The following is a 10436-nucleotide window of genomic DNA, read 5'->3' as shown; positions in this document are numbered from 1 at the left end:
AGCGGTCTGGAAACAGAATCTTGCCCGTGCTGAAGTCTTCACCACCGGGCAGAGAGCTCACGGTAGCCCAGCCTGTTCTGTCGGAGTAGAATTTTTTTTTTTTTCCATTTTTTATTTTCTTTAACATGTGCAAAGAGAAGCCTGGGGTCCGTTCCTATCAGACCCTAGAGAACTAAAGAGAAAGCCCCTTCTTTAAAAACCACACACCATCCAGAGCAGGGTGAGAGACTTAAGAGAGAGCGCGAGGGGGGCCTCCCCGTCAGCGGGCGGCTCGGGTCCAGGTAATTTACCGCACGGGCGTCTGGCAACAGTCCGGGTTCCTTGCTGTCTGGTGCTGAGGGCTGAGCCCGGCTCCAGGTCCTGCTTCCCATGGGACTTCGGTGAATCTGCCCAGCCACACACTTCACCCGTTCCCACTGCCCTTTGGAAAACAAAGAGGAAGAATTAAGAGACGCAATGCCTTTCTCAGAGAAACCACCCGTTGGGGGGCTGAGATCCGAGGCTGATGACAGGCGACCTCGACGCTTCTCGACACTTCTCGTGTGCCCGGGGGCTAACGGGGGCACTTAAGTGGCTTTTCCGTACCCCCTGCCCTCCTCTGCTTTTGGGGCCTGCCGCTGAGGAAGGGTGCGAGATTTAAACAGGAACGGTAGGGCTTTAGCCACCACCGATGTGGATCCAAATCCTACCTGCCCCACCTTCTAGCTGGGAGCTCAGGCAGCAGGGAGCCCGGGCGTGGGCCGCTGTCCTCTTGCAAGAATCTGCCCTGTGTAGACCCCGGGGGAACCCTGCCAGTCTAGCCCCCCCGCCCCATTCCCACCGAGAGTGGACCCGTGCCCTGTGCTTCCCTGTCGCACCGATAGTTTGATGATGAGCCGTCCACACAGGAGCACGTCTATTTAATTAACTGCGAATAATTCCTTCTCAGGAGAGCACCAAAGTGCACATCTTACTCATTTGTGTACTTCCATCTCATAAAGGATTTGAGCCCCAAAGCGCTTTCGTGGGCATCCCCAATCAACCCTCCACTCCTCAGGGAGCTGACAAGACCAAGGGAAGATTATTTTCCGGGGGCAGAAGCCGAGGCTCAGCCAGATTAAAGGGACATGTCCAAGGTTTTGCAGCAAGTTAGTGACGGATCCAGCACTTGGGGCCAGCCAGGCCACCTGACTCTTGTCCAGAGACCTGTCCAGCTTACTGGGCTCACAACATCTGAATAACAAGGAATAAACCCGGTACTTGCCAAGGGAGGAAATGAGTGGTAAAGCATGAGACCCAGAAGCTACAAGCAATGGAGAAGATGTTTTCCCCACCCAGGGGGGCCCGGGAATCTCTGGCCTTCCTGTGGTAGAAAGCCATTTGACTGGGGCTCGCTCCCCACCCAGCGGGTGGAGGGCACATGTCCCTGCCAGCCTGTCTTGAAAGTTCCCATCTTGCCCATGGTGTCAGTGTGGATGAAAAGACGGGCGAGATAACCAGGTCTCAGCCAATCTTGGGCCCGTGGCTTCTGATCAAGCAGCAGGCTTGGGGGAAGTCGCTTTCGGAGGTCGGCTCTGCTTAGCCTGGGAATCTTTGCCGTCTCCTCGGACCATGTGCCAGGCCCTGTGTATACAGCCATACGACGACCCCGTGAGGGACTGGCTCTTGTCCCCAGTTCACAAACGAGGGAGCCAGGGCACAGAGAAGCTCAACAGCTCGTCCCAAATCACTCAACAAGTAGAGTGTTCAAAGGGCACCACATTGGGAGAGAGTCCTCCACTCGTCCCAGAGCAAGGGCTCCAGAGTGACCGGAGAGGAGGGGCCTGGGGACCTGATCTACCTAGATGTGGCATCTTGAAAACGTGTCTACGTAGCACTTTTATAAGGCTGGAAAAAACACTATTCTACTTCAGAAATGGGAGAAAAGAGGGCTGAAGATGTACTGATACCTCTTAGGGTCAGTACTAACCCCAGGGGTGGAAGGCAGGGGATTTTCTGGAGCCTGAGGGTCAAGACACCTCCTTCTCTGCTTGGCAGATGGCTCTTCTTGGCTGCCCACCTGGAGGAGGGGACGTGCTGGGACGCAGCTGCAGGTCTGAGCCAACGACCCCCTAGAGCCCCCTAGAGCCACTGATGGGACCTGGGCTGCTGCTGCTACGGCCTCTGCAGTTGCCACACACGAAGCTTCCTGGAGGCAGAGACCTGGGCTCAGTGTTCCGACCCCAGCAATGGGTAAGCCAGACAGATGTCCAGTGTGAGTGTTCTGAAATTCTGACTTCCCCAAAGCTCCCTCTCAGAATAGCCACATCCTGCTTGATGGTGGGGACACCATGTTGCCTCTGGCCATAGTGGCCATGCTAGAATGGGCCTGTGAGCTCTTTCACGGTCGCTAACTCTTCTATCCTCGTGAGAAGCAAGAAATGAAACTTGGCCAGGTGATGACACCATCTCACTGCATGAAGACACCCTCATGTCACGGCTCTCTGACGGCCTCTGTCCCTCTCTGTTAGTAGGAGATTCAGACAAACATACACCCCTGGTGGCTCATTTGAGCCTCACGACACTTATGTTAGGCTCCCACCATCACTGTACAGATGGGGACACTGGGCTTTGGGGTTCCACGGCTGGTACGTGATGGAGCTGGAGCCACCTCTGTCCTCTTTCCACTGGCCACACTGCACTTACTCAGACACCAAGAAAGTACCACCAACTTCCAAGTGCCTCCCGCTGCCTTTCCGGGCTCCATCCCGGCCAGGTCGTAACCTGAGCTACACTGAGGGGCCTCGCAGATGGGCTGAGTGAGTCCCCTTCACCCAGAGCTCTCCCCATGACCATGACCTGGGTTCCCCCAAGCCTCAGGGAGGCCCGGCCCCGCCCCCAGGCCCGCACAGCCTAGACGTGCGCCACCAGCTCTGAAGTGCCCTCTGGGGAATTGCATCACCTGGTGGGGTGCTCTTTCCTGCCCTGCCCCCGGGAGGGGGGGTAAGGGGATGATCCAGGCAGGCAAGTTCTTTGCAGTGAACCAAGCACTGTCCCCAGTGTCCTTTCATTGGTCCCCCACAGCACCTCCGGGGAGGATGGCAGATAAGGAGGCAGCTCTGTAAAAACGCTCTTGTCTTGGTCCCCCCGGCCGGCAAGCGGTGGCAGCTGGACCAGGGCTCATGACTTTATAGACTAGGCTCCCTCTCAGGGCAGAGAAGAGGGAGAAGAGGCATAGTGGCCTCAGCCCTTCCACCTCCAAGACTCGAGGACCACCCTCCATCGGTCCTGAACTATGCTGGGGACCTATGGACACAGGGGCCTGGCACCTGCGTGTCTCCCACGCAGGCCACCTCTGGGAAGCTTGGGAACATAATCCACCAGCCTTTGATCCCTTGATTACTCACCACCATCACTCTGAACTTGAATCCCTCCTCCTCCCCATCCCCTTCCATAAACTCGCTCAGAGTGCCCCCGCCCCACCCAAGCTTTAGATCTGTCAGGATATGGGCTTACATACACCGCTTCCCCCCACCCACCTCCTCCAGGTCAGTAGGATTTATGCTTGTGCAAAAACTTGCCCTCTCCGTTCAAGGTGGATGCAAAAATGACTCTGCCCCGGGGGTAAAAGAGGATCTTTGGCCTGCTATGTCAAGTATTTTAACCCCCTTGTTTTACGGTAAGGAAACGGAGACCCACGAAAGCGGAAGAACAGGAAATTAGGGAGTTCCTGGAACAGGGCAACACTGGGACCAGAAGTCAGGTGTCCTGGCTTCCAACCCCAGTGTCCCTCCTCTGGCGCCACAGATGCTCGGCAATGACAGCCAGTGGCCACGCAAAAGTCTGACCTGGCTCATAAGTGACTAACTTGTACACAAATGTTAATCAATTGCTTGCCGCCTTGTGTGCACACTCCCGCTGTTATCTGTGCTTTGGGCAATCCGCGCAGGAAAGCGGTCCAAGGGTCATTGCCACCGAAGCTTGGGAAATCCCGGCTTCCTAATTCATCCCTGGAAACTTGTGTGCCTTGGGTGACTCAGGAATAGAAGCAGGCTGCTGGAGAAGGGGCGAGGGGCAGATCCAGTTCCCTGCCCCCTGCCCCCCCTCCCCCTCTCCCCACCCCGCCACCCTACCTGGCTCCCTACTTGCAGGTGTGTACATCGTAGATGCGGATGCACTCCTGACAGCTCACGTAGCAGCACCAGTGGAAGATGCAGTGACATTTCTCCTTCCGCTTCTCCGTCCTCGTGTTGTGGCCGCGGCCACAGCAGAGCAGGTCGCAGCCATCGATGCCATGGGAGGTGACATTGCAAGTCCGGTCCCTGGTGCCAAAGGAGCCCGTCTCGGGGTTGGGCTCGCAGAAGTTGGGGGAGTTCTCGTAGTAGACCAGGTCCCTCTCGGTGGGCGGCTTGAAGAGCGCGTACTTGGCGCGGAGGGTCTCCACCCAGCCGCGGGATTCGCGGTGCTTCTCCACCACCATCTCGGAGGCGCTGTCGTACTTGTCCTTGAGGAAGTCGCCGATGGCGCGGAAGTCGGGCTGGGCCCACCAGCAGGTCTTGACCTCGCAGCTGCCTGACAGCCCGTGGCACTTGCACTTGAGGTGCATGTGGTCCAGGATGGTCTGGGGAAGAGGAGTGGCAGCTGGCCCCGGGAACGACCCCACCTGGGAGTACACCTAGGCCCTCCCACTCTGCCCCCACCCACCCCCATCCCTGGAGCCTTCTCCGAGCCTACTGGGTGCCGGGAAGACAACGGATTGGGGACCGAGGTGCTGCGGACCTAAAAACGATGACCATCGTCTCCCTCCCCTTCACAGCCCAAGCATTGGCAGAAATCACAGCCATTTTTCAAAGCTGCAGGAAATAGGGATTGCGATCCCCGTTTAACAGATGGGGAAACTGAGGCCGGGAGCGTAAGTGACTCGCCCTAGGTCAAAACACCAGAGGAAGGGGTGGGGGTTTAATTCAAAGCCAAGCCCACCGGTCTTCACAGCCCTGCACAGGCTGCCCAAGTGCACTGGATGGGCTGGCGGGTACCTGCGCCACGGGGCCGCCACACTCCCGAGTTGACGCACCCCCGGGGAAGGTGGGCGGGCGGGCGCGCAGGGGAACAGCCCAAGGAGAACGGAGGGTGAACGGAAGGGGTGATTGTGGGGCGTGGGGGGGGGGGGTGACAGGCTCCACCAGGGGGAAAGAGGAGAGCAGGGAGCCCGCATGTACAAGAAGCACCAGAAGGGTAGGGTGGGGCAGGGGTGGGGCCAGCCGGGAGGGGCAGGCACAGGGTCCGAAAAGGGGTACCGGGCAGGGTCGGGGCGAGAGCGGCCGCAGCTCACCGTGCGGCCCGCCTCGTTGTTGTGCTTGTTCATGGCCGAGCGCGCGTCCGGCCTGTTCTCGCGCGCGTCCGCGAACTCCCGGGACACGAGCACCCCGAAGTCGGCGTCCTCGCTGCAGCCGCCCCACTTCCAGCCCTCGCCTGGCGGCCCCTTGTGATGCGAGTCGCAGCCGCAGATGGTGGAGGTGCCCTCGGCACAGGAGCGCGTGACGGCGAAGGCCACGCCGGCAGAGGCGATGGCGTGCACGAAGGCCGACTCGCGGGTGGCTGCGGGGAGGGCATTGCTCAGGCCGGGTCCCGGGGGGCAGCCTCTCTGCCTCGACCTCCCCAGTCAGGAAGAAGGCCCCGAGGACAGAGGGAGGAACCTAGGTGCCCTTCCGACCCCCTTTGACTGGACCAGTCTCTGAGGTACCCCCACTTTACAGATGAGCAAACTGAGGCCCAGGGCAGTAACTGATCAACTCGGGGCCTCAACACCTGCTACAGGGCCAAGCCGAGGCTGTTAAAAACAGCGGTGGGTACTATAACTCTGGCAGGTTGCTGAAGAGATAAAGTAGTCCTGCTCTGGCCTAGCCCCAGGCCCCCTGCCTTCCATCTGCCCAAATTCCAGAGACCACAGCACACGCTTGAGCCCCCCCCCCCCCATTCCTGAGAGAGCCTGAGGTCTGCGGGCGGGCAGCCTGGGAACCCACCACCGAAACGTAGTCAGGATGCCCTTGGGCAGACCCTGTCCTTTTCTGAGCCTCAGTTACCCTCTCTGTAAAACGGGTATAAGTTCCTTGTGTCACCAGACTTCCTGACCAGGACGGCAGTGATCTGCATCCCGAGCCCTCTGCCCGCCACCACCAGGAGGATCAGAAAACAAGGCAGTTCCCTTGGTTCCGCCCCAGGGTCCCGTGAAGGGAAAGGAGAAATTCTTAGGGGTGTCCCCCTAGCCTCCTTATCCTGATAACCACCTTTTGAGCTCTCAGTATGCACCAGATTCTGCCCTTCGGTTGCGTTAGCTCATTTAATCCTCTTAACCACGAGGCAGAAAGTCTTAACATAGGCCTGTTTTACAGATGCAGACATTGACGACCACGGGGCGAAGGCCTGGGAGACGACAGTCCAACTATCTCTCTCCCCGCGGGCGAGGCACCCAGAACCGGAGGTGACCTGCCCAAGGCCACGCGGGCCGGCTTAGGAGCCAGGCTCGCGTCCTGAGTGCGGAGGGAGATCGCGCCCGCCCCCCGCCCCCCGCACACAAGCGGGGAGCCTGGTGGCCTCATGGGCCACCTGCAGAGGAGCCGCCCGTCCCGCTTCCACGGACCGCCCCGCCGGCGCAGCGAGCCCGCGCAGCCCAGGCGGACCGCGGCCGCGAGCCACCAAGGCCGGGGGCCCGAGCCCCACCGCCCCGCTCTCCGCGCCCCTCGTTCCAGCCCCCCCCCCTCCCCGGGCGGCCCGGGGACCGCGGCGCCGAGGACCCAGCGCCTCGCTTCCGGCCGGGCCCGCGGCCTCTCGCGGCGGCGGCGGCGGCGGCGCCCGGGCCCCGGGCCGCGCTCGGTTCCCAGCCCCGGGGACGCGGGGGCGACGGGGGCGGGGCGGGGATTAGCCTGGGAGCGGCGCTGACAGCCCCGCTGTGCCGGTCCCCGTCCGGCGGGGCCCGCTGGGCCGCTCAATCCGCCTTTGTTCGCGCGGTGTCACACCGCATTACCCGCATAATGCGGCCGCCGGGCCCGGGCCGCCGGGCCGGCCGCCACCGCGTAGCAACGGGCGGCTCCCGCGGCCGGGCCGCGCCCCCGGCCCCGGCGCCGGCCCGCGAAATCCCCATTGAAGCGGCGCCCCCCGCCCCCGCGCCGCGCCGAATGGCCAGAGGGCGTGTGAATGGCGCGGCGGCCGCAGCGGGCGCGGGGCCGGGCCGCGCGGTGGGGGGCGGCGCTCGGGCCCCTTTCAAGCCGCCTAAGCCCCTCCGGGCCGCCCGCGCCGCCCCGCCCGCGAAACGCGATCCCCGGCTCGCCCGCGCCCCGCCGTCGCGGCCCCGTCGTCTTCCGGCCGCCGACCCCCGCGGCCCCCGCCCCACGGGCGCGCGGTGCGAGTCCCCGGGCCGGCCAACCCGTGGGGAGTGGGCCTCGGCCTCCGCGGAAGAGGCGCGCCCCCGGGACCGGGCCCTGCCACCCTGGCTCTCCAAGCGGGAAGGTGGTAGAAATTAACTCTTGGCGGCCCACACGGCTTGGGGGCTGGCCAAGGGCCGCGCGCCAGCGTGGAGCCCAGGGCAGGGTTCGAACCCGGTTCACGGCCCGGGCTCTGGGCGCCAGCGCGTGCGTGGGCCCTTTTCCCAGACCCTCCTCGGCTTCATCAAATTCCTAGAGTTTCGGGCAAGTTACCCAGCTCCCAGCCCCGGCCCAACACAAAACTGCCCTCTTGCAATTTAGGATGATGAAGGGGCAGGTACCAGAACCCACAACGGCGATTTAAAACGTTAAACACGGACGTGAATGGGGAATAAGCTCAAAGGGCCCGATTTTCATTGCCAAATGTCCCAAGAGGGTCAAAGCCATCAGAAGGCGAGTCTTGCTTTTGGGGAGCGCGTCTAGACGCCAGGCTGTTTGATTAAGCGCTCCCTGGCCCGAGGTGGGGCACCGGAAGGCGGTGAGACCGACACACCGGCAAGATCAGGTTTGAAATGCAAACCGCCGCCACTTGGCCCCAATTAGAGGCCAAACCTTTTATGTAAACAAGGAATAATTAGCTTTGGTAATAGAAGCGTAAACAGAACCATCATCCATTGATTCGCTAATTGCCCTTCTGTCCCTTGACAATGGCCTGTAGGTCAGAGCGACTCAGCGCACTTGAGACACAGGTAAAGGGGGCACGACACACTCAATGTAGGGGTCCATCTCCCCACTTGCCACCCACCCCCTGTCAGATCCACCTGGCTCTCAGATCCCTTTTCCTTCTGGCTATGAATACAGTTTTGTAGAAGGGAGGGCCAGGCTCACCAATTTGGGTGGCAAAGCCCTGGTGGTGGTCCGGAGGGTTCAAGTTGCTACAGGGGCGGTGGGGGGGAGGAGGGGGGGGGGGAGCGGTGGCTCCTTGGAAGCCAGCTGGGGTCACTACATTCCTGGACACTGCAGTTCCTCAGAGTTGCCCATCTTCAGCCCAGAACTCACAGCCCCAAAGTCCCCTTCTTGGGGGGACCATGAAAAGAACCCTGGACTGGAAAGATCCTATTGAGAGCAGTTGCCCCCCTACCGCTCGCTCTCTTTTGGTCATGTTTGAAGTCAAGTTGGGTGAACCCCATTCATTTCAGGTACAGCGGGTTAGACTCCTGGGTAGCAGGAGGGCTGGAAAGGTACCGGGACACCAGCACGCCCAGTAGCCCCTCCACGGTCCTTGGGCACGTCCAGCTTGCAGGGCACATGGCGACCAGCGGGATCTTCTCCCTGAAACCTTGGGGGCAATGCAATGCCACCAGCTCCAGGCAGTTTCCTCAACTCCAGAATTTTCTAGAAGGGAGGAACCTAGAGGTGGTGATGCCCACATCCCACCCAAAAGCTAGATTTGCATAGCACTTAACACAGTGTTGGGAAAATGTCGCAACTGTCCGCATCAAGGCCTGCCCCCTCCACTGTGCAGCCGGGAGCGGGGAGGAAGGCCATGGCCACCTCTCCTGCCCTAGGATCTCAGGAGACAGAGCATCTCCAGGCTGCTCAACCTCCAGTGGCACCTGGGAAGGTGTGGCAGCCAAGGTGACCCAACTGGATCCATCCAGAGAGGGAGCCCGCCCACTCCTGTGGAGGCTGTGGGCCGTGACCGGCTTTATGGCCCTCTCCTGGGGACCCTGGGCTGGGAACTGAGGCCTGCTGAGGTGGAAGGCTTGCGTGTCCTCATGCCCTCCCCCAATCTAGCCCCTCACCCACCTCCTACTCAGCCCAGAGACAGTACCTTTGTCTAGGACGGGCCCGAAGATGGCCAGGCTGTCGTCTATGGTGGTGCAGTTCCAGCGGCGGCCCCGGAACTGGTGCTGGCACTCCTGGATGCCCAGCTTCACGCCCTCGGCCACGCTGGGCATGATCTCGATGTAATTGCGGCAGAAGCGCAGCTGCTTGGGGACCAGGCCTGGGATGGAGCCGCAGAGCAGGGGCTGCGAGCCCAGAGAGGTGTACTGCTGGCCCAGGGCCAGGGACCTGCAGGCAGACAGAAGGCAGTGGCATTGCCGGCACAGGGCACACGGAACGTCATGGGCATTGCGTCTTCCTCGTGAGCCCTCTGGGGGCAGGTGGAGCGATGGAGGGCCCGTCAGCCCGAACCCATGGCCTTGAGAAACGTAGTACCTGAATGCGCTGCCTTGACCTCAAGAATACACCATCCCTTGAAGGGCAGAGCTCTGACCCAGGCCAAGTCAGCCCTCTGATGTGGGCATATCTGACGTGAGCACAGTGACCAGTAGGAACCTCTCGTGGGGGCCCTTGGGGGCAATGCAATACCATGAAAAGAACCCTGGACTGGAAAGATCCTATTGAGAGCCCAGGTTAAGTCCCTCCTAGGCTCTGGGCCAGTTGCCCTGACGGGCATTGAAGCAGTTGGGCTGGACAAGCTTCTAGGGAGTCTAAGTTTCTAGAGCCACATAGAGACTCCAATGACCCATGGGAAATAACCCAAACCCAAGTCAAGGAAGCTGGCAGGAGCTGGCCTGACCCCAGTCCCAACTCAGCTAAAGCAGAGAAGCCCCGGTCCCAGTGGGGAACTTGTACATGCATGTGTGTCTGAGATTTGCACACACACACACACACACACACACACACACTGCCCATGGCAGTGCCCCTCCCCAGGGTACTGCCTGCCCAGCCCAAAGCATCCCAGTGTCTCCCCAGGGAACTGATGGCTTCTACCAGGTCCTCTGCCCTTTGTCCACCAGGGCCCCCAGGGCCATCTTGGCAGCTTTCTAGAAGTTTCTAGAGTGCCATCTTCCCTCTCACCAGCGATTGGAACTTGGCTTTGTTGCACGACAAGTTTAGCTCAGTGTCAGGAGGGAGAAGATGTCAGAGCATACTCTCCCAGCCAACACTCACGACCTTACTCAAGTCACCTCACCTTTTAACCTTCATTTCTCAAGCCATATCCGGTCAGACCCTCAGATTTTATTAAGAGTCAACAGAAGGAAAGGT

At 60.7% G+C, this 10436-nt stretch overlaps 1 protein-coding gene across 1 annotated transcript; it reads right to left on the bottom strand.

The window, feature by feature from the left end:
* Positions 1–337: 337 nt before the first annotated feature.
* WNT3 (Wnt family member 3) lies at positions 338–10201 on the bottom strand. Its single transcript, XM_047831844.1, has 5 exons — positions 10161–10201; positions 9214–9602; positions 5291–5556; positions 4092–4579; positions 338–421 (listed from the first exon to the last, which is right to left on the bottom strand). The coding sequence occupies exons 1-4, from the start codon at positions 10199–10201 to the stop codon at positions 4100–4102; spliced, it is 1176 nt and encodes a 391-aa protein (XP_047687800.1). The 3' UTR covers positions 338–421; positions 4092–4099.
* Positions 10202–10436: the final 235 nt, after the last annotated feature.

Source organism: Prionailurus viverrinus, chromosome E1 (assembly GCF_022837055.1).
Source record: "Prionailurus viverrinus isolate Anna chromosome E1, UM_Priviv_1.0, whole genome shotgun sequence".
NCBI lineage: Eukaryota > Metazoa > Chordata > Mammalia > Carnivora > Felidae > Prionailurus > Prionailurus viverrinus.
The sequence above is the reverse complement of the archived record's forward strand: the minus strand, read 5'-3'. Positions and strand labels throughout refer to the sequence as shown.

Coding starts and splice junctions, on each gene's coding strand:
- WNT3 (XM_047831844.1), bottom strand. CDS start 10,201: ATGGCCCTGGGGGCCCTGGTGGACAAAGGGCAGAGGACCTG. Junction 9,603..10,160: donor GACAAAGGGCAGAGGACCTG/GTAGAAGCCATC, acceptor CAGCGCATTCAG/GTACTACGTTTCTCAAGGCC. Junction 4,580..5,290: donor ACAACGAGGCGGGCCGCACG/GTGAGCTGCGGC, acceptor CCTCTTCCCCAG/ACCATCCTGGACCACATGCA.